Genomic DNA, 25,002 nt, shown 5'->3' with positions numbered 1-25,002 from the left:
TGTAACATATACACGCGCATTTAATAGCTTTCTAATTCTGATTACAAAAATGCCATTGCTTTTATCTACTTAACAAGTCAGTAAATATGAAAAAGTGCCTAGCAACCATGTCTCATTGCAGTGCACTGAAAATAAAAACAACGACCTCAATATGTATAAACAAACATAATAAACGACATTATTGAATTTATGCTGAGCAAGGCGATGCAATTTTGAAATGTGTTACAATAGTGACTGTATAATTATTTTTCACGGTACTAACTACAGTACTACTATTTTAATTAATAAATTATAGATTAAATGGGAGACAGTAGAATCTATAATATAATACCTAAATACTTGATGATGATGGTGGCCCTATCTCAGTCTGTCATGAAATAATGTTTATACCTTACATACACCTCACTACACAACACTACATAAGTTCAGATGGTTTGATTCTTTTGAGTCTATGTCTTGCTCTGATGGTATCCAATAGTTGCAATACTTCAATATTCTCATGAGTATGGAGTCTTTCCTTATTCCCCTTTGCAATTCTCTTGATTTCTTGACTTACTGTGGGTATCTGAAGGTCTCGATGTGGGTACTCAGTCCTATAGTATTTGGGTGTGCCCACAATGCTTCTTAGGACTTTGTTCTGAAAAATGTCTCTTTTGTTTATGTTACTCCTTACAGAACATCCCCATAATTGAACTCCGTATGTCCAAATAGGTTTCAGTATTTGCTTATATAATAACAATTTATTATGTACTGATAATTGTGATTTTCTCCAATTAGCCAATACGTTTTCCTATATTGTTGTTGTTGCTATATGGAATAATAGTATTATTTAATATTATTGTTGATTGTACGGTCTGATTGCAGGTGAAGTGCACATGCACAGATCTACTTTCGTTAATTTTTATTTTCCAAGCTTGTGTCCAATTATTTATATTGTCGCTTGCCTGTTGTAATTTTAGTTTGCTTCTTCACTATTGAGCTATCAGCAAATGTAGCTATCGTAATTCTCCATTTGTGGTATATCGCAAGTGTAGAGTACGCTTGTACGGCAGTAATGTATGATTTTAGTAGTTCCGTGTGTTGTTTTGGTAACATTTTCTGTAGTTTATGAACAAGGCCTTCATGCCAAACCTTATCAAAGGCTTCAGCTACATCTAAGAATATAGCTGAGCATACTTTCGTAGGATTTTCAATAACCTCTGTTATTCTGTAGACCTGGTCAATTGTTGAATGCTCGTTAATAAACCTAGACTGGTGTGTTGGTATTAGGTTTTTTCTCTCTATGGTCGGTTTTATTCTTTTTAACAGAAGTTTTTCAAAAACCTTAGATATTACTGGCAGCAGTCGTTTGGAACATGGAAATGATTTAAAAGCTTGGATAAGAGACATTAAAAGGCAGCGAAAAAGAAGACGACAAAATCGCAGTTGACGCGTTGAGCCGAGAACTGGCACATCAACGTAATTATTCAGCATAACATCGCTTGACCACATGCTACAAAACCGGTGACAACATACTTCAATACATTAAAATGGGCAGTTCTAGCCCACCCGTCATATTCTCCAGACCTTGCTCCTTCTGACTACTACTTGTTCCAACATATGAGTTATGGGATGTCTGAGCAGCGCTTCATTTCTTATGAAGATACGTTGATAGCATCAAAAGATACATCGTTCTTTCGACATGGAAACCGTAAATTGCCCGAAAGATGGGAAAAAGTAGCGGCTATCGATAGACAATACTTTGAACAAAATATATTACAATGGTTTATCACAATAAAGTTTAGCGAATTTATAAAAAAAATCCTTTAAAACCTAATAAATAATAGTTCTTTAAAAAGACACGTTTAATTATGTCATCCTCTGCACGATAGAGTGACATAAATAGAACAGCAGACAAGAAAACATCAGGAACAATGAACGTAGCGTTTTAAAAATATAAACTGCTTCATGTCCTTTGATGTTTCAGATCAGAAACAAAGCCGTATATCGTGTAATCGATTTTGTTGTTACGTTGACTGAACCTCGCTGAATGTGGCTTTATTATTAACTCCTATTATCTCGCGCAATTTTCTTTATAGTATGTTAACGGTTACGAGAGTTCACAACACGTAGGATATTGTCGTTTCATACGAGGAGTTTTCAGAAAATAACTATGCTAGGTAACGTTGATGCTCTTTGCTTAGACACAACTTTGTCTTTAAAACACAAAAAGAAAAAGGTCTAAAATTTGCTTCAGACTAAGGATTACATGTTTATTTATGGAAAAGTGTCATTTTCTCGCACCAAAATCGCCAGATATATCGTTATTTATATCGAAAACGTTCAGAGATTCACCTAATAAAAGTTATCGCTGACAAACCGCTAAAATGTTTACTTTAAACTATAATCATAATACATAAATATGTTTACGTTTAGTTACTTAGTTACACTTTCTCTTATTCGTTATTTAGTGTGATAGTAAGATTATTTAATTAAAGTGTCTCATTTTATTTATAAATCTATGAAAAAATATGTTGTATCATATTATTTGTTATTGATTGTATTTCCTCACCTTTGTTTGTCTATGAATATGTTTCTCAACAACATATCCCGAAGAGAAACACGTAGAATGTACCTAAAACATTATTTGAAAGACCCAAAAATCTCCGAGCTATACTGGGGGATTGGCAGTATAAGCTTTCGAAGGAGTTGGATTTTAATCTTGATTAACAGGTCGATTGAAATGTCCCCGGCCTACCATAGTAAAACACATATGTCCTTTGCTTCAAAATAGACCTCAGTTTCGTCGATCACCTCTTCATTCGACGAAATTTTCTTCCCAGCGAGCATTCTTTTGAGATCTGAGGACAGGAAATAGTCGCTGGGGGCCAGATCTGGGGAATACGGTAAATGAGGAAGCAATTCGAAGCCCAATTCATGGATTTTTGATAATTCATAATTCTCAAGCGATATGGCTTTGCAGTACGAATTATATCATGAAGAATACTAGAAGCCGCAATATCTGTATCAGCGAACATCAGATTGATCAAAATGTCAATGATGAAAATATATGATTTGTTATTTGTTACAGGTGGGACCTGCTACACCAAAAGACTTAATTCAGTTTAAGGGAACAAACCACTTTGGACAACATGAGTTACAGGGAGAGAGAACTTTTGTACAACGACAGCAATGTCGGCACAATTCAAGCGACACAAAGTAAGTAGTTGTTTTCTTCTTTCTTTTTTTTTTGGTGAACGTTTTAATAAAAAATAGACCTTTAAAAATAAACCCCAAATTAACAAGCGGAAGTTGGGACGATGCCATAAAAATTAGGGACATACCTCGGCTATTGGCTTGCGTTTGGTCTTGACAAATAATGATGATGTTTGCCATTTAGCTGACCTGCCAACATCTGGAAGTTGGCATATAACAAGGTGTGGATTGACTATTGTGAATATAATTTTTACCAAAATTATTATATCATTTAAGGTGTGTTAGTACTGGTAACGTCAGAAAGTTACGAGATAATTTAAAGTAATATAACAAAATAAAAACATGTATATCGTTAGCTACAATTTGTTCTTAATTTTTGGACAAAAGAACTTGAAGGTAAACTGCCTAAGATCTATAGTCCTTCCTAATACTGTTTTATGTAATTACTTATTAAATGGCGAAAAATATAAACTAACACCATTTTCAGTCCTATATATAGTTCTAAGTTTTTATTTTGTACATACGTCATCAAGTTGTTTAATGTATTGCCTGACGTAATTTGTAAATTCGTTTTAGAATCAGACAATATTTTCCATCTCATTTTATTCTAGTTAAAAAGAGGTACAATGCTGTCCGATTAGTTCGGACAGCTAGACGAATGAGCCTGTCAAAGTTGTCCGGTTGTCAGACGTACGCAAAATTCTTGAAAGCAATAATGATAAGAGGTTATAACTCTGACCTATAAACTACTGGCTGTATAATTAACTGAAGTGAGATGTACTACAATGTTAAAATAAATTATATATATATATATATATATATATATATATATATATATATATATATATATATATATATATATATATATATTGCCATTTTAATTTTTTTACTGCCATTTTCTTACAAATAATCGAAGGGATGGAGCAAAATAACATGTCTTATAAAGAAATTTAGATTGAGTTAGATATATTTAACTCAAACAAATAAAAACAGGAAATAATATCAAACATTCACTACTAAATACATAAGTTCGATTCAAATCTGTACAAAAAATTTTACTTATATTATGTTTTTAATTAGTTCAAGAAAATGTCGCCTTCGACATCGTTAAAATGCAAATATTATAAGTTTTATTATTTTTTCTATGAAGTTTCCCTAACTGTTCAGAAGTCGCATGAAAATAGACGCAGTAGTAAAATGTAATAATCACCTAAATAATAGCAGACTCTTAGTTAGGAGATTCTACAATAACTTTCTTTATTTCTTCCAGTAGCATTTCCTAGGAGTTTCAGTAATTAATTACATCAAACATTTTAGTTAAATTAGATTATTGTTTCCCTTTAATTATTATTTAATATAGTTTTTTGGTTATACAACACGTGCTGTGATATACTCAATTACATTTTAATCAATTTCCTTTTCATATTCTTGACATATTATGATATATATGCCTGATATATCTCATAAAGTAAACAAAAAGTATTTTCGGGGATAAACAAGCTCTCAACGTCTTTATTATCTTTCTATTAACTTCTTATATATATATATATATATATATATATATATATATATATATATATATATATATATATATATATATATATATCAGCTTTGTTTTTAATATCAGTTCAGTTAATTATGACATATTATTGAAAGATTCATATCTTTTACTTACATTTTTAGGATACTGTAAGTATAAGATGTAGTTAATAAAAAATATGAAATAAATTGATAACATACGATTTGAAGTTATTTCATTTATTTCATATTATTACATTTATATTATTATTTATTATTGCATTATTATATATTACATTATATACATTATATACATTACATATATTATTACATTAATATTTCATATTATTTATTATTTCATATTATTACATAACTATCCAAAGCAGATAAATAGAGCAAATTTTATTGTAATAAATTGAATAAAACAAAGAAAAGAGTAATTTAACTCTAACTAACTGTAATACTCTATGGATTATGCACTTATCTTTTGTCAGTTTTCTTATGGGCTCTGATATTTTTCTGCTCTGATAGTTATTAGCACTTGGTCGTTCAATATCAAAATCCTTTTCCTTACTTTGAAATCAATGAAATCATGTAATGAATCTCATAGTTCTTCAACTGTTCAAGGACTCTATTGTATTATTTCTGTTGATTCTAGCGTTTTTTCAGTAACTGTAGCACATATTTTTACAAATAAGTTCAAATTCAGCTACGTCACCTCTTGTAATTTTGTAATGTACATATGTATAAATTTGGTTTAATTAATAATTTTTCTCATTTCGTCTTTCTTTTGCGCTCCAAGTTCTAGATTTTTTTATTTTCCTTTTGCCTTGAACGTTCTTTATAACATGCGATGAACATAAGGGCCTTTGTGGCCTGGCTCCCATAACTTTTATCTAGTTTAGACTACAATTTAACTAACATAAAACATAACATTTTATTAATACCTTATACTCTTGTTTTCGAATTGTTCGTTATTAATTTTCTCTATTAAAAAATAAATAATTATATTACCTCAACAAAATTTTGTAAAAATAAAATGGTCGAAAAAATTACTTCCTAACCATAGCTCTAACTCTCACCTAAACTACTTTAGAATTTGTGGCCTAGAGAAAAGAGGATGAAGAGGTCCAGACAAGTTTTAAAAAATAAACCAAATGGCTTCGCTGTAGGATATTAACATCGACCGTATAAATAAAAATATTTTCTCGAAACTTTTATCATAAAACGAGATAAGACTCTTGATTTAATAAACACTAATTGCATAAATTAACATGTGTGATCAAATTAGGATCACGTTTATTAACAAAAAAAATGTATGATTGATGAGAATGTGGAAATAATCGAATCAGAACGGACGGTCGTTAAAAATTAACATGGCAAAATATCTGATCATAGACGTATATACATTTTAATGATGTTCGAAAATAGAAGCGAGCGTTTTGAGATAAATATTCAAACTTTCATGTTAATTAAAACAGTATTGACACTCGTGATATTTAGTTGATGTTGGGTTTGGATTTATATTTATTATTAGTACTTTTATTTTATATATTTTTTCATAAATAATAAAGTTAATTTATTCGTATGTATTAGATATTTGTATGTATTGTGATTATTTCCACTTAGAAGTTGATGTTGATAGCTCTTCTGAAATAACCCATGGTATTTTTAATCGTGTGGTTCTTCCTTTCTTTTGGACCTTTTCCATCACATGTGAACAGTTCGTTCATCAACTGTTAAGCTGTCTAAAGAGTTCTTTGACAGCTTGAAAATCAGATCCTAATTCAATAATATTTGTATCTCAATCAACGGATACTATATCAGCGAATTACACTAATTACAGCACACTCTGTCTGTTCTGAGCAAAATTGTTAATGGAAGACAAAACTGGGTGTTTAAAATAAACCAAAAATAAACAAATATGATGAAATAAATGGTATCAAGAACAAGTACAACATTTTAAGTATCTTGAGGTCTTGAAGATGATGGTCTCGATCAACCTAGAAAGCCATTCGTAAAATGGATAACATCCTTAGATGATAAAAGCTTAAACAATAATTATATATGTTCGTGTGGTTTGATTCTCTTCAATCTCTTAATTGCTTGGACCTTGCTGTGATTTAGTAACCTTATTTCATATTTTAAGACAAAATTGTCGAAGTAAAGTTGATTTCGGAGTCATCGTACAGTTTGGAAACTATAAGAGTTAGATTGAAATGCTTGTCAGATTTGTAAATAGCGTGTCTTAAATGTTTGTCTGGTAAATCATTCTCTTAGTTCAGCGAATTTAATATTTGAGAAAAGGAAGAAAGCCCAGCATAGATACAGAATGGAATTCGGCGATCTGTATCTCAGGAACTATAAGAGATAAGTTGAAATGTTTGCCAGACTTGTAAATAGCGGGTCTTGTATGTTATGAAATCATTCCCTTAATATTATGGATTTAGTATTTGAGGAATGGAAGATAGCTCAGCATAGACAGACAAGGAAATTGGGCGACCTATATCTCGGAAACTATAAGAGATAAATTGAAATGGATTTAATATTTCGGAAGTGGAAGAAAATCCATTATACTCTAAAAAGAAACACTAAAAGAGAACTATAAGAGGCTAAATTGGTTATGTAGCGATAAGCATTAGTAATTAATCGAAGAACTTTGTTCTTACAATGTTGGACTATTGATTGGTTTGACGTTTTAGAACTCCATATTCACACTCCATAAGCTCAAATAGGAGTCATAATTGACTGATAAACGGATCTTTTTGTTCTCTTACGTCAAGTTTGGTGTAACTCTCTTCGGCTAACCAGTACATTTTGTTGATGTTGAGTTAGATCTGCTCTGCTTTCTTTTAACACGATTAACATATTTTGATAGCAGTTTCGGAAATAATTTTGATGACAGACAGTAAGTTGTCATGGAGGAATATACCTGGAGGTCATTACCAGGCATGACGTGTCATAGAGTAATATATATGTACTCTATGTTCACTATTTACTGGAAATTTCACAAATCAACATTTCAACATCATTTTGCGAATTCTTCTTTATCTATCCTTTATAGACTATCAAAAAATGTTAACCAAAACAAGTAAGTACGTCAACAACATCATATATAGCTTATTAATTTTAAATAATAAGACACATGTCACAGATGTAAATACAACTATATAAAAACAACCGTAAGGTTTGGAGATAAAATTTTCACACGCTATTTAGAAGCGAACGCAGGATTTTATCAGCTGCAGGATAAATAATCGTCGCCGGCAGGATGTAATCCCGACATTTATTAATGATGTTTTTATGCCCTTGGAATTAAGTATTTCATAACCGGTGAAATATTGGATCCATGAAAAACTACCGCTGTTTTTTTTTGAGCAGTTGATTTATACAGTTATTTTCAATGATTTTATTGAACATTTCTTTATTTTGAAAAAACTGTTTTAAGCCGCATTTAATGTTTGAAGACAACAGGAGAATAATTTTATAAAAATCTTATTTTACAAATTAATTTATCACTGCTGTTCTGTTGTACTTGAATCAGTATATCAGTATATATTTCCAAATATAAATAAAATCTAAACTATTTACGGTAAAGTTAAGAATAACAAGTCCGTGTGGTTTGGTTCGCTTCAATCTTCTGATTTCCTGCGAATTGTCCATTAGTTGTATTGCTTCCACGTTGGTGTGATTTAGCAAATTTAATTCATGCTTTAAGGCAAAATCTTCGTCTATCCATCTGATTTCGAGGTAATCGTGCAGCTCTTTGTTGGTTACGTAACGATAAGCGTTGGTAATTAATCGTAGAATTTTGTTTCGGGTGCGTTGGATTACTTATTTGATGAACAAATATCTTTGATTTTACGTCACATTGAGAGTATCTCCCGACTAACCAGTACAGTTGCTTGATTATGAGTCTAATCTGCTCTGTTTTTTGTCTAACATGATGTCTCCAATTTAATCTATCATCGAAATGTATTCCAAGATATTTAGCTGCTTCTGCTTGAGGAATCGGGTAACCGTCAAGTGATATAATCAGAGTTTTGGCATTTCACAGCAACGTAAAATTAATATGGACAGATTTGGAGCCATTAAGCTGTATTTTCCAGTCTCTAGTCCATTTGTAGATCTTGCTGACCGCTACTTGTACTTTTCCTGCAGACTTAGATAGAGATACATCTTTTGTCATGATTATTGTTTCGTCGGCAAATGTTCTAAGAACTGTTTCTTCTGTTCTTGGGATATCAGTGGCCCCAAGACACTACTCTGACGAATTCCAACCAAACACTGGAATTGATGACACCGCCCAAACTTAGCACCCTTTGACTAATACTCATTCCAACCTATGCAAAACTCTCTCGATGCAATTGCTTCAGATCTCAAATCACTTGATTCAGTTTTTCAGTGATCACACGAGATCTTTAACACAAATCTAACCCATTTCCACGCTTTTTACAGCAGGAAAATGTTCTCAGATCCTATATATATATCACTTTACATACACACCTTTTAAAAATAACGAAAAATATCTTTTAAAACATCTAATTTCTAATGTATACATTAAATAAATGAATCTTATTTGCAAGACTAGAATATTACTTGCAGTAATTCACAGGATAATTACTCGTATAGAGACATCAAAAGGCTTCTATCGCGGTTCTCCTGATTCAAAACCGAAAGAAAAGCGGCAGGGCATCGCGGATCGGGACAAATTAAATTCCTGCGATACGTCCAGAGTATTAAATTATAGATTCGGGGCACTGGGGGCTCATATATTATAGCAAAACGGCCCCTAATATGCTGTTGCCATGAGAGTTGAACGTGTAAGTGCGTGTCAAATAGCATTTTAAGTCTCCCCCTTTTAAATGGTACGCAGCTGACCGAACTGATGCGGGGACTGGGAGAGAGGGGGGAATAGAGAAAGAGTTATACGTGACCAATCGCTAAAAAGTACTAAAAGCGGCAGCGACGAACGTTTTGCGTTTTACATATAGAAAGATTACAAGGTTTTTCATTGTCCCGGTGGCTGCTGGTGCTTAAGCGTTGCAGTGCTGCAGAGCCTTCCGAAAAAACTACAAAATCTCCCAAAAATAGTTCCAAATCCATCCTTCCTAAAGTTCCTCTTCATAATTTTATGGCGTTATTGCGTTACCAGGGTCAACTAATATTATGGCTCAATTAGATTCTACATATTGGATAAATATACAGAGACATGTGTCCAATAATACGTATGCTTTATCAAAAATTATAAAGCCTTGAATTTACAAAAAAAAACCTTGAGAATTATTTCACAGTCGGTTCAAATATAACTATAACCGACAAGAAAACATTGCTCGTTATTTTCCGTTATTCCCATCCCTCTTCTTGTTCCTTCGGCCAATGAGAGGAGGTTTTCCCTTCCACTGTCAAACGGCTTTATTTCCTTTGACGCTTTCGAAGAACTGGTTTCAATACAGTGTTAATTTTTTTAGTTACCGTGGGTTATTTGATAATGAGTAACAGTAATTTGTGTGTGTCGGTGCAGCAAAAGCTGATTGTCTATTGGTAAGTCTTTGTAACTATAATTAAATGCATCCTTAAATTTAAATAATTAAAATCCCAGAATAATTTCTTATTATATCGATTAAATTCAAATTTGGTTCCAATTAGAATAAATTTGCGTTAATTTTCCTCGTACTATTGTTGGTATTTTTATAAATCTGATTAAAAACATCACATTTTGTTAAGACTGGCCCCCCAGCAATGATAACATAAACAAGATGATCAGCATTGATGTATATCTGAACTATCAATTTTAGCCACCAAAAAATGTAAAAAATTTATTTTTCACTATAATATCCCACAACTTCTCATTTTCTGGTCTGCAAAACCTTCTTATGCTATTAACAGGTCAATTGAAAAGTCCCCGGCCTACCGTAGTTAAACACTTCAAGGGTGATATACTGATTATAGCGACCCTCCAACTTTTCGATACCATTTTTGTAGTACTATTTGTCCTTTGCTTCAAAATAGGCCACAGTTTCGGCGATCACCTCTTCATTCGACGAAAATTTCTTCCCAGCGAGCATTCTTTTGAAATCTGAGAACAGGAAACAGTCGCTGGGGGCCCAGATCTGGATAATACTGTGGATGAGGAAGCAATTCTAAGCCCAATTCATGGATTTTTGCCATCGTTTTTACTGACTAGTGACACGGTGAATTGTCTTGGTGAAGCAGCACTTTCTTTTTCTTCAAATGCGGCCGTTTTCGGCGATTTCGTCCTTCAAACGGTCCAATAACGCTATGTAATAGTCGCTGTTGATGGTCCTTCCTTTTTCAAGGTAGTCAATGAAAATTGTTCCATGCGCATCCGAAAATACAGACGCCATAACCTTGCCAGCCGACTGTTACCTGTTCCCACGCTTTGGAGTGGGTTCATCGTGTGCAATCCACCCGGATGACTGTCGATCGGACTTCGAAGTGATATGATAGAGCCATGTTTCATCCATTGTCACATATCGATGCAAAAACTCGGGATTATTACGCTTGATCGCCTGATTTACGTCTGATATTACGCTGAACTCGTTGTTTTTGGTCAAAAGTGAGCTCGCGCGGCACCCAGTTTGCACAAAGCTTCTCATACCCGAATATTCGTGAATGATATGATGTACACGTTCAATTTATATCTTTAGAGTGTCTGCTGTTTCACTCAATTTCAATCTACGGTCACTCAAAATAATTTTGTGTATTTTTTTAATGTTTTCGTCGGTAACAACCTCTTTTGGGCGTCCACTGCGCTCACCGTCTTCGGTGCTCATTTCACCACGTCTAAACTTAGCATACTAATCCTTGATGGCTAATTTTCCTGGGGCACTGTCCTAAAACTCGGCATCAAGCCAAGTTTTTGCTTCAACTGTATTTTTTCCCTTCAAAAAGCAATATTTTTTCAATACGCCAAATTCCTTTTTATCCATTTTTTTTCACAATAACAAAAGTTGCTTCACTCAAAATGCTATAATTCACAAACTAACTATCCGACAGCTAAAAGATATGGATTTAATTCTAGTAGTTCCATGAATGTGTCAGGCCATGGACTTTTCAATTGACCTGTTACTTTGTCTTTCCTTCATTAATATTTAAGCCCCATGACTCTGCAATGCAAACTATATCATGAAGAACACTAGAGGCACGAAGGAAAGTGATTTGTTACACCAGTTATCTCTTCACTTTTCGAAACTGATTTTAACTTAATTAAATTATGAACTTTTGTTTATACTCTCATGAAAATAGTTTTGTTTTAACTACAGAATATACAAGAATGGACGCAACAAACAAATAAAATGGAGTCACAAAGCAGTAATGTTAACAATCATGGCTATACATAACGAACATTGAATATTATTATTAACATCGCATATTATCACAGATTCATCATCCAGTGCATTACTTTTCAACCAGCTATCGTAAAAAGTAAATTCAACATTACTTTAACTAAACAATTAATTTTGGGATATTCCTTTCACAGGCCTTTTTGTTGGACCAGTTAAGACACATTTTTTTCTAAATCAAAAGAGCGTTTCTTTTGTCGGCAGCGGCTTTATTTTCTTTGAAAGAACACGACAGCCTCTATGCAGTCCTTTCTCGGCCTCTGTACTTACAGATTCTAATAATGGGGGATTATTATCATATTCTTATTCAAGTTCGGAGCTTTGCAATTTTTGGCCGGCTTCAATATCGCTAAGAATGCACTCGACGCTCAAGTCAAGAAAAAAAAACGAGTATATAAAATTGCATCTGCTTGAACCCAGATGGTCGTAATAAGGGTCTCACGAGGCAGATGTTATGGTTTAAGAAAGGAAATAATGCTTTTATCGATAACGATGTCGGTTGAGAATATGGACTCAAGAGTTATCAAGCAACATCTAAACTGATAAGACTGCAACTGTGAAAATAGATTTCTTATTATAAAGTATGCATCTGTTGCATCACAAAAATCGTCATAATTTCTCATTAAAGGTAGCAATCCCTAGATCTCAGCCCAGTTAAATGCATATAGATTACAAATTTATTATTGGTATTTATTAGGAAAAATCAGTACAATATATAGTGATCAAAATATTTTCCATCATTTTCTACTACTTTTTCCAATCTTTCTGGCAACATCCAATCCTTGCCTCCCAAATATTGCAGTACAATTCATTAATATTTCAGTGTCTCAATGTAAATGTATCAATGAACAAAGGGAAATCTGTTCATACTATTAAGTTTTTATATATATCTTATCGGCTATATATATATTCATGAAAATACGTAACCTAACTTTTAAATTTTACAGTTCTCCAGCCAAAATAACAGCTTTCCATTTACTATTCATTACTTTTGTCAATTTAAATAAAACTGCTGCCAAACGCTTTTAGAAATTTATGATAATGCTGCTCCATCATATCCCAATTGTCAGTTTCGACTTCAACTCTTAAAGGCAGTGATTTTAATGTAAGCCTAACAGAATGTTCCATCTGCTATCTTATATTAAAATATTTTGCCCGATCATACATCCTGGACTCTTGATGATTGGAAAAATGTGGTGTGGTCTGATCAATCATCGTTTACATTGTCACGTATTGCCAGAAAGATGGAAAAGAGTTGTAAAAAAAATTGATAAATAATTGCACCAATTTTTCTAAACAGATGGCTTTTTAAAGTTTGATAAAATGAAAACATGCAAACACCAATTTTACCAATTTTGGTAAAACATTTTATTTTCATTTTCAATTTATCAACTAAATAAACGAACAATTCCTAACAAATCAACAAATAATCGACAAACAAACAACAAATATCGTAAGACCCAAAAGACAGAAAAGAACGCTAAATCATTGAAGACTACGTCTGTTAAAAAATTTTGACAAAAGACTGATGTCTGAATAGAGCCAAAACTTCTTAAACCAAAACGAAAAATCTCCGTATTTCGGTAAATCTAAGCAAGAGATTTATGACGTCCGCATAAATCAATCACCGGGCTTTTTTAATCTCTCACAACCTCCATCGGCCGTAATTTGTCCCAATTATCCTCCTTTATCCCGTGAAATCACCACACGCCCGCTCTTATTATGAATTACCGGAAAAAAGGTTGACAGTTTTAACCGACTTGTCAGCATCATTATGGCATCATTAGACAGTCCGTCGGATAAAATGTGCGCTGAAAAGTTTTACATCCAACTTAAATAACATAACAACATAAAAGTGATTATAAACTGTTTGTCACCTTTCCTCCTCCCCCTCTATCGTTTGACAGAAGAAAGTTGTATAGTTGAAGACCAGGCACGCTTTTTACGACTTTGTGCATGACTGGTTTAGACAGAAAGGTAATATTTTGGCAATGTTCTCTTGACAGGTTGTCATTATTTTCATTTAGGGCTTTTTTCGTGTTACATGATAATTTACGAAAAGCGAAAGCTATTTTCTAACATCCCGTCCTGTATGCTGGCGCTCTATAACTTTTGCTAATATACAGGGTGGCCCAAGGAGATATTATTTGAAATACAACGTTAATTTGGCATGGTTTGTAATTTAAGAAATTAAACGCTGCAAAAGGGCCGTAGTAGGCGTGCTTCGGTCTATGCCATTTGCCAGAAACCAGAAATGTTACAATAACAAAAAGCCAGCCTCCAAAACCTCCGGATTTAAGGCCAGCGGACTTATTTTTGTCAGAGTACCTCACTTCATACTACAAAAATTCTTATGAGAGTTCTTCCTGTCTGATTGGCAGAGATCTTGATTATATTAAATCAACTTTGTATTGTAAAATAATAGTAATCAAAAGTACATTTCTTTTTACCCACCCTGTAAATAGACGGATCAACTTTGAGGTTGTCAAAAATGTCAAGTTTCGTGCGTGAAAATGTGCATTTGCATTACTTGTCTTATTCAATCAAAAGAAAAAAGTCGTCGAAAGTCATCGTTTGCTGATGTGCTAAACGGTAGACCGAAAAGTAGAGTTATTAGATAAATGCCCAACCCCACACTAAAAAACAATTGGCAGAAGCGTTAAATGTGGCTCAAGAAACGATTAGCGACCGATTACGAGCAATGGGGAAAATCCAAAAGATGAATACAGAACAAAATAAATTCCACATCAATTGAACAATCATCGTCAATCGTCTGGTTGGTCAATGGTTTTACTCAAAGGACGCACATTTTTTTTTGGGGCGGTATTCATAAATTGCCTGAAATTATATAGAAACAAGTTGCTAATACTTTAAATAAATATATTTTTCCATTTTCTCGCAAATAACACAGTTTTTCTTCTGAAAAAGAAAACAGTAATGACTTTCTGATACACCCGGTATAATATCACGGGTTCATGTTATTTTGTTCATCCCTTGGGCTTTCCATTCAAAAAAAAAAACATCGAACCAGTTCGTCTAAACACGAGAAATAGTTCAAGAGACATTTCTCCGAAATGAAACCATCGTATGTCAGCCCTCCTTCCGTTACGCTCTTAACCGGACGTTAATAAGGGCCGATACGGACCGGCCCTAAGCGCTGACGCTCAATTAACCAAATTCCCCGTTTCTTTTTGCAGTCCGAGAGGACGGCCAAGAGAGGACGCGCCTTCAGAAACCGGTAAAATTGCAACCGTCTTGGGAGGAGAACAATCTTCCAGACGATGAACTGAACTTCAAGAATCTGACGATGGACGAAGCCAGCCTGCAGATCCACACGCCACCGGACAAGTATAATTTAGTGTACATAACGTTTTTGATACACGGTATTGGTACCTTGATGCCTTGGAATATGTTTATCACTGCCATATCGGTAAGTCTCCTTTTTTTTAGTGTGTATTACGTGATTGCAAGTAATTTGAACGGCGAAAATATGAAATATCAATGCGAACAATCGTTAAACAATCTACCTTCAATGATTTTGATGTTTCTCCACATAAAGTAACAGTTTTCCATCGGGTATCATTGAGTTACTCAGTAGTCTGAGTGACATTTCCAAAATACAATACTTTTATTGTTTGTTTTGACGAAATCAATTGAACAAGTACACCAGACACTTTTAGAAACTTTTGATGATGTTGCATCATCATATCCCAATTATTAGTTTTGGTTTCAACGGTATAATTGTGGTGGTTTCGATGTAAATAATAAGGAACCTCCTACAGAAGCAGAAAAAGTTCGAATACAATGAATTAGAAGACTTATTGGACGAAAACCCTTAAAGAACTTCCGAAAAACCTAGCAACTCATGAATGAACTGTTCTCAGAAGTTTTCATGAGATGGAAAAGATTCAAAACACGAATTGAATGAAAATACTGCTTCGGCATCACGGTTTCATTGATATTTCTGAGGTGTATTGTGACTGACGATGGAAAGTTGATCTATCACGACAATCCCAAACGAAAAAAGTCATGGGTTGGTCCAAGAGAGTCATCCACATCAACGCCGAAGTTGAATATTCATGGCCATAAAGTCTTGTTGTGTGTATGATGGGATCAGCTCGGGATATTGCATTACGAGCTTCAGCACTTCAGCAGTTGTGATGCATACGACAGCTCGAAACTTACTAGATATCTCACTACTTGAATACCACTGTTAAGCTGACACACAGTTCCGATATATTGAAGTAATACGAAAATGCGATCGATAATGATGGATCACTACCAAACCAACATCGTTCTTTCGACACAATATCAGAAAGATGGTAAAAAGTTGAAGAAAATGATGGAAAATAATTTAATCAAGATGAAAAATGATCAGAATGAAGATGCAACCACCTAATACTTACCATAATAATGCAATGTAATTGGCTCGCCACCAGTATTATTAAAAAATCTTTAGAACGCAGAAATATAAAATTTACATGTGTTTTTTTTTTCAGTACTTTACAGAATATAAGTTGGACGCCAAGTATATTGGTTCTGAATTCGAATATTTGGGCAATTTCATGCAGATACAAACGTTTTGCGCCCAAGTTCCTAATGTTCTCTTCAATTGGTTGAACATATTCGTCCCCATTGGGTGAGTATTTAGATTAAATCGTAATTATTCACTTTATAGTGACTAGAACATAGTTACTGTCAATTTTGATTGCGGAAAAACTGGCAAAAAATTTTGACCTCTCGAATCAAGATAAAACGTTCGAAATATATAATTTATGGCACAAAAGAATCGAAAATCCATGTTAGATTGACGTAGCTTGCATAGTTTTTAAAATATTTTACATAAAGTGAAATCCGCTCAATTTTTGAAAATTCACATTTCATTGAATAACTTAAAAATTAAGTATTGTTCAAAAATTGTTATACCACCATTGGATTCAGCGTAAAATTCTCTATAATCCCTGTAATTTTTATTAACCTGCAATTATTTTAACGCAAGTGATAGCAAAAAGTTTGAAAATGGTAAAAAATCGCAAATTTTCACGACTATATATATGGAAAAAGTACTAAAAATTGTTACCTCTCGGATCAAGATAATACTCTCAATATATACGTATTTTGATACGAAAGAAAGGAAAATCCATGTTAAATTGACGTAGAATGCATAGTTTTTAAAATATTTTACATAAAGTGAAATCCGCGCATTTTTTGAAAATTCACATTTCATTGAATAACTTAAAAATTAAGTATTGTTCAAAAATTGTTATACCACCATTGGATTCAGCGTAAAATTCTCTATAATCCCTGTAATTTTTATTAACCTGCAGTTATTTTAACGCAAGTGATAGCAAAAAGTTTGAAAATGGTAAAAAATCGCAAATTTTCACGACTATATATATGGAAAAAGTACTAAAAATTGTTACCTCTCGGATCAAGATAATACTCTCAATATATACGTATTTTGAAGCGAAAGAAAGGAAAATCCATGTTAAATTGACGTAGAATGCATAGTTTTTAAAATATTTTACATAAAGTGAAATCCGCTAATTTTTTGAAAATTCACATTTCATTGAGTAACTTAAAAATTAAGGATTCTTCAAAAATTATTATACCACCATTCGATTCAGCGTAAAAATCTCTATAATCCCTGTAATTTTTATTAACCTGCAATTATTTTAATGGAAATGACAATAAAAAGTTTGAAAATGGTAAAAAATCGCAAATTTTCACGACTATATATATGGAAAAAGTACAAAAAATTGTTACCTCTCGGATCAAGATAATACTCTCAATATATACGTATTTTGATACGAAAGAAAGGAAAATCCATGTTAAATTGACGTAGAATGCATAGTTTTTAAAATATTTTACATAAAGTGAAATCCGCTCATTTTTTGAAAATTCACATTTCATTGAGTAACTTAAAAATTAAGGATTCTTCAAAAATTATTATACCACCATTCGATTCAGCGTAAAATTCTCTATAATCCCTGTAATTTTTATTAACCTGCAATTATTTTAACGGAAATGACAATAAAAAGTTTGAAAACGGTAAAAAATCGCAAATTTTCACGACTATATATATGGAAAAAGTACTAAAAATTGTTACCTCTCGGATCAAGATAATACTCTCAATATATACGTATTTTGATACGAAAGAAAGGAAAATCCATGCTAAATTGACGTAGAATGCATAGATTTTAAAATATTTTACATAAAGTTAAATCCGCTCATTTTTTGAAAATTCACATTTCATTGAATAACTTAAAAATTAAGTATTGTTCAAAAATTGTTATACCACCATTGGATTCAGCGTAAAATTCTCTATAATCCCTGTAATTTTTATTAACCTGCAATTATTTTAACGGAAATGACAATAAAAAGTTTGAAAACGGTAAAAAATCGCAAATTTTCACGACTATATATATGGAAAAAGTACTAAAAATTGTTACCTCTCGGATCAAGATAATACTCTCAATATATACGTATTTTGATACGAAAGAAAGGAAAATCCATGTTAAATTGACGTAGAATGCATAGTTTTTAAAATATTTTACATAAAGTGAAATCCGCTCATTTTTTGAAAATTCACATTTCATTGAATAACTTAAAAATTAAGTATTGTTCAAAAATTGTTATACCACCATTCGATTCAGCGTAAAATTCTCTATAATCCCTGTAATTTTTATTAACCTGCAATTATTTTAACGGAAATGACAATAAAAAGTTTGAAAACGGTAAAAAATCGCAAATTTTCACGACTATATATATGGAAAAAGTACTAAAAATTGTTACCTCTCGGATCAAGATAATACTCTCAATATATACGTATTTTGATACGAAAGAAAGGAAAATCCATGTTAAATTGACGTAGAATGCATAGTTTTTAAAATATTTTACATAAAGTGAAATCCGCTCAAAAATTCACATTTCATTGAATAACTTAAAAATTAAGGATTGTTCAAAAATTGTTATATCACCATAGGATTCAGCGTAAAATTCTTTATAACTCCTGTGATTTTTATTAACCTGCAATTATTTTAACGCAAATGATAGCAAAAAGTTTGAAAATGGTAAAAAATCGCAAATACTCAAAAATAGTAACTAAAAGTACACGATTGAAACAGTCTATAGTAAGTACTAAGAAAATCAGTCGGATCAAAAATAGCGAGTGAAAACAGTCACTGGTAAAAAGTAGTAAAAACAGTCGAACCAAAAATAGCGCCTCAAACAGTCGATAGTAAAAAGTAGTCAATTACTAAACAGTCGATAGTCGATTTCAGTAGATAGTTTCCAACACTAATTTTAAACTACCCAGGCTCACCATCCTCAAATATGCGGTGCGGAATTTTAATTTTAATCAAGCAATTCCTGTTCTCTACATAATTTTCGAGTTTTCGCAGCGGTTTACAAGCAAGAAATAAAAGGGTTTTACATCAGCGACGGTATTAGCATTTGTGCAGCAAGCGACTCCTTATTTACCGACATTATCTTGAAGATTAAATGAAAATTTTTCTTATTTTCTCCTTATTTCAACGCCAAAATAATTAATTGTTTTGAAAAATGCACAGAAAATCTTATAGCAGATCAATTGAAAAATCCCCGGCCTGACACACAGATGGCGCTACTGGAATTTAATCCATATATTTTTTGTTAGCCCTAACACTCAAAAGATGCGCGTATAAATTTGACAACTGACGGATCATTAGTTTGTGAATTATAGCATTTTGAGTGAATCAACTTCTGTTATTGTGACAAAATAGATGAAAAGGAATTTCGCGTGTTGATAAAATATTATTTTTTGAAGGGAAAAAATACAGTTGAAGCAAAAACTTGACTTGATGCCGAGTTTCCGGACACTGCCTCAGGAAAATCAACCATCAAGGATTGGTATGCTAAGTTTAGACGTGGTGAAATGAGCACGGAAGACGGTGAACGCAGTGGACGCCCAAAAGAGGTTGTTACCGACGAAAACATTTTAAAAAATCCACAAAATGATTTTGAGCGACTGCGAATTGAAATTGAATGAACAGTACTACAAAAATGGTATCGAAAAGTTGGAGGGTCGCTATAATCATTGTGTAACTCTTGAAGGGAACTATGTTGAAAAAAAAAACAAATTTTTCCAAAAAAAAATGTGTTTCACTATGGTAGGCCAGCAAATGAGACAAAATCTACCCATACGACATTCACCCTTTGCAGAAGAACATGTCCCTCAGTAAAATTGAATAATCATGAACTTCAGCAAGCAGACAGCGTTAAATATCTGGGAATGCATTTTTATCGACATCTGACTTGGAAAAAACATATGATGACAAAACGCAAACAGCTTGGGCTTAAACTAAACCAAATGTATTGGCTGATAGGGCGTAAATCTAAAAAATCATTAGATAACAAGGTTTTGCTGTAGAAGTTAATACTTAGGTCCATCTGGATCTATGGTATTGAACTGTAGGGTACTACTAGCAAATCTAACATAGATATCCTCCAGAGGTTCCAGAATAATGTGTTACGAGTCATCGTCGTTGCCCCATATTACGTGTCCAACAAACTGATTCAGCGCAAAATCAGTTCTGAAAAACTATTAGTGCATCCCAATACACTCGCGAAACAGTTAAATGTGCGCGATGACAGTGAAGTGCGTAGGCTCAAACGCAAACTACCATACGAACTGGTTAATAGACACATAGGGTGAAATTTAATAATTTCTAGAATAAGTCATTAGAATAAGTTAGAATAGACTTGAAAATAAGTTAGAATAGTATCTAGAATAAGATTTAGATTATAAACTGTACAGCAGATCACTTACTGAAGTGATTCTCTACATGTCTGGATGGTTATATTATATAAAAGAAATCAAACAATAATACTTATTGACGTTCCAAGAGATTAATAAAAAACTATGGTAGGCCGGGGACTTTTCAATTGACTTGTTAAATCTACCGACTGGCGAATGACCAACTTAGAAATCATCCCAGAAGACATCCGGTCTTGCCCAGCTTGACTACCGGTGTGACTGGAATCATTTTCAGTCGGATTTTGCACTCTTACCTAAGGACAATCACAAATATAAATTTACGACCATGCCCCGACAGGATTCGAACCCGCGACTATCGCAATAGTAGAAGGACCGTCCTGTCTGTCGCCTGAAATACAACCGCCTGAAAATTACTGAGCAGCCGTCCTGAAACAGTAAACACAAAAAGTGAGAGAAAAAACAGAATGAACCCATCATTTAGGAGCCGTGAAAGCTTAATAATAAATGAACAAGCGTCGTCCAGAGCCTCGAAAGAAAGTAGTGGTGCTAATGGCCAGGGATAGATTTAACGCCCGCTCTTAAACCTTGTTTCACTTCTTGCCAATTCCGACTTTTCAATTTTCCGAAGCGCTGGGTACAGCTGGCACTCGGAAGTTTCGACACCTTGTAAGTTAAAACGAAAATAAAGCAGCCCGACTAATTAATATCGGTCCCAGCTCGACCTGAATCAATTTTTATTGCAACGCGCAACTGAGACGAACTTTTAGTTCCTTTTTACGGCAACGAAGTCGTATTGGAATCGATAAAATCTAAACAGATAAATATGCATTTATGGAGAAAAAAGCTATAATATATATTAATCATAATATTGTCCATCATTTTCTTCAACATTATCCCATATTTCTGGCAAAATGACGATGCTGTGTCGAGAGAATGTTATTGGTTTGGCATTTTCGCACTTCTTCAGCATTTCGAAACCGTATGCCAGTCACGACATGCCGAACAAGTGTTATCCAGAAGACGCAATGTCTGGTGAATACGCTGGAGCGGCAGAACTATCCCACACAAGCTGCAACAACGTATCCTTGACAGTGCCTTTGTCTAGCTATTGCTGGTCTTACAAGAATACGTATATAAAAAGTCCATTCAACTGGTATCGGTGCCTATGAAGGTAAAAGGGTATGTTCAGCTATATTCTTAAATATAATACAAGCCTTTGATAAGACGGCTTTATTCATGAATACTTTATTCATGAATACAGGCTTTATACAGAAAATATTCAATATACAAGAAAATATACAAGAGGAAGCCTACTTTACAAAGAAGTTAAAGCAAGTGTACAGGAAGTGAATTGGGGCCAATTCTTTACCGACTATACACATGTGATATACCACAAATGCACAATATTACGATGGCAACATTTTCTGACGACACTGCTATTCTTACTGTCGAAGACAATAAGCGAAGAAGCTACAGGAAAGTTACTACAGGCATGGGGCAATATAAATAATTGGAGCCAAACTTGGAAAACAAAAATTAACGAAAGTAAATCTGAGAGTGTACGGTTCACATATAATCAGACCGCGCAGGCATCAATAACAATAAATGGTACATAATAAATTGTTGTTATACAAGCAAGTGCTGAAACCTATATGGACATATGGAGTGCAATCATGGGGATGTTCCGCGAAGTGTTCCATAACAAAGTCCTGAGAAGTATTGCACATGCCCCCAGATACTAAAGGGCTGATTACTTACACCGAGTCCTTCAGACACCGACTGTCGTTCAGGAAATCAAGAGAATCGCAAGGAAACATGAAGAAAGACTCTATTCTCGTATTAATATCGAAGTAATACAACAACTTAAATAACTAGCACCAGAACAGGACGCAGACACTTTTTTCAACAAATCTAGGATGTAAACGTCATTCTGTTCTGTGTAAACCTCGACAATTTCTGTTTTTATTATTTTATCTGCGTTTGGACATGCCATAGACTCAAAATTTATAATTATTACGCAAAATAATTTATACTGATGCTGCTTTTGCGCCCAATATATTTTTTATTAACTGTATACTGACGTCATATAACAACGGCAAACGTTTTGGCGCGAGTTTAAATCTTAAAATAGAAAGTATTCTTAAGATATAGTTAATATATTAGAGGACTATAATAGGTCATCATCCCAACTGTATTTATTTTGCGAATTAAAATATAAAAAGCAAATGGATTTTGTCCGCATACAAATTGAACATGGTTAGAAAACAAAGGATCTCATATTGATGTTTAAGAGACAATAGTGACGCTTTAACATGAACGTATTTACGACGTGTGATTCAGAGCGATTGATAACACTATTTTCTTATTTCAGGGGAGACCTAACTGTAAGAATAGTATGGAGCATCAGCATTAATGTGATTGTATTTATAGTTACTATAATCCTTGCGATGGTGGATAGCAGTACATGGCCATATACATTCTTCTACCTTACACTAGTCAGCATAGTTATTTTAAACAGTAAGTATTATACATATTGGTATCAGTAAATAACTATCGTCGCGGATTCAAATGATTTCAACAAACTTGTGTTAAATCAACTTATTCTCATTGATATGTCTTGACTAAATGGTGAATGTTTCCCCTATCGGACTTTCTCAATCTTTTACCAGCCATCAAAGACGTTTTCTTTCCTTGGCATAATCTCATACACACCACTTCACTTTTTCAGCGTCAGTCCTGGCTTCCTATAAGATGTATTATTTAGTTACATTTCAACAAAACATCGCAGGTATTAGTTCAGTCTCTTATATTTCTCATATCTTATTGTTCCTTCATACTAAAAGCAGACTAAGTCTATGTCTGTTAATATTTTATTTACTTGTTCCACACGAAAATGTATTGAGGTAATTCATAATTATTTTATGTTATTGTGAAGATTGGGAAACGGATAATTACATAATGGAGGAAACATACCAAACAGTAATTAGCATAGTCATTTTAAACAGTAAGTATTGTAGATATTGGTTTCAGTAAAGAACTATAGTCGTGGAATCAACTGATTTCAACAAACTTGTGTTGAAATCAACTTATTCTCATTGATATGTCTTAACTAAATGGTGGATGTTTCCCCTATCGGGCTTTCTCAATCTTTTACCAGCCATCAAAGACGTTTTCTTTCCTTGGCATAATCTCATACACACCACTTCACTTTTTCAGCGTCAGTCCTGGCTTCCTATAAGATGTATTATTTAGTTACATTTCAACAAAACATCGCAGGTATTAGTTCAGTCTCTTATATTTCTCATATCTTATTGTTCCTTCATACTAAAAGCAGACTAAGTCTATGTCTGTTAATATTTTATTTACTTGTTCCACACGAAAATGTATTGAGGTAATTCATAATTATTTTATGTTATTGTGAAGATTGGGAAACGGATAATTACATAATGGAGGAAACATACCAAACAGTAATTAGCATAGTCATTTTAAACAGTAAGTATTGTAGATATTAGTTTCAGTAAAGAACTATAGTCGTGGAATCAACTGATTTCAACAAACTTGTGTTGAAATCAACTTATTCTCATTGATATGTCTTGACTAAATGGTGGATGTTTCCCCTATCGGGCTTTCTCAATCTTTTACCAGCCATCAAAGACGTTTTCTTTCCTTGGCATAATCTCATACACACCACTTCACTTTTTCAGCGTCAATCCTGGCTTCCTATAAGATGTATTATTTAGTTATATTTCAACAAAGCATCGCAGGTATTAGTTCAGTCTCTTATATTTCTCATATCTTATTGTTCCTTCATAGTAAAAGCAGACTAAGTCTATGTCTGTTAATATTTTATTTACTTGTTCAACACGAAAATGTATTGAGGTAATTCATAATTATTTTTATGTTATTATGAAGATTGGGAAACGGATAATTACATAATTGATGAAACATACCAAAAAGTAATTAGCATAGTCATTTTAAACAGTAAGTATTGTAGATATTGGTATCAGTAAAGAACTATAGTCGTGGAATCAACTGATTTCAACAAACTTGTGTTAAAATCAACTTATTCTCATTGATATGTCTTGACTAAATGGTGGATGTTTCCCCTATCAGACTTTCTCAATCTTTTACCAGCCATCAAAGACGTTTTCTTTCCTTGGCATA

At 33.2% G+C, this 25,002-nt stretch overlaps 1 protein-coding gene and 1 long non-coding RNA gene across 4 annotated transcripts in view; one reads left to right on the top strand and one right to left on the bottom strand.

Moving 5' to 3' along the window:
* Positions 1–25,002, bottom strand: part of LOC143199551 (uncharacterized) — a 92,989-nt gene that overhangs the window by 63,141 nt on the left and 4,846 nt on the right. The window lies entirely within an intron of this gene.
* Positions 1–25,002, top strand: part of Ent2 (Equilibrative nucleoside transporter 2) — a 97,681-nt gene that overhangs the window by 67,980 nt on the left and 4,699 nt on the right. For all 3 annotated transcript variants that reach the window (XM_076409409.1, XM_076409407.1, XM_076409408.1), the window contains 4 exons: positions 3,071–3,198; positions 15,278–15,510; positions 16,580–16,719; positions 23,210–23,355. In XM_076409409.1, coding sequence (XP_076265524.1) covers positions 3,132–3,198; positions 15,278–15,510; positions 16,580–16,719; positions 23,210–23,355 — 586 coding nt within the window. In that variant the 5' untranslated portion in view covers positions 3,071–3,131. The remainder of the gene's footprint in view (positions 1–3,070; positions 3,199–15,277; positions 15,511–16,579; positions 16,720–23,209; positions 23,356–25,002) is intronic.

Source organism: Rhynchophorus ferrugineus, unplaced genomic scaffold, assembly GCF_030347505.1.
Source record: "Rhynchophorus ferrugineus isolate W39M unplaced genomic scaffold, kcgeb_rfMv2 rfM7, whole genome shotgun sequence".
Lineage (NCBI taxonomy): Eukaryota > Metazoa > Arthropoda > Insecta > Coleoptera > Curculionidae > Rhynchophorus > Rhynchophorus ferrugineus.
This window is presented reverse-complemented; position numbering and strand designations above follow the sequence as displayed.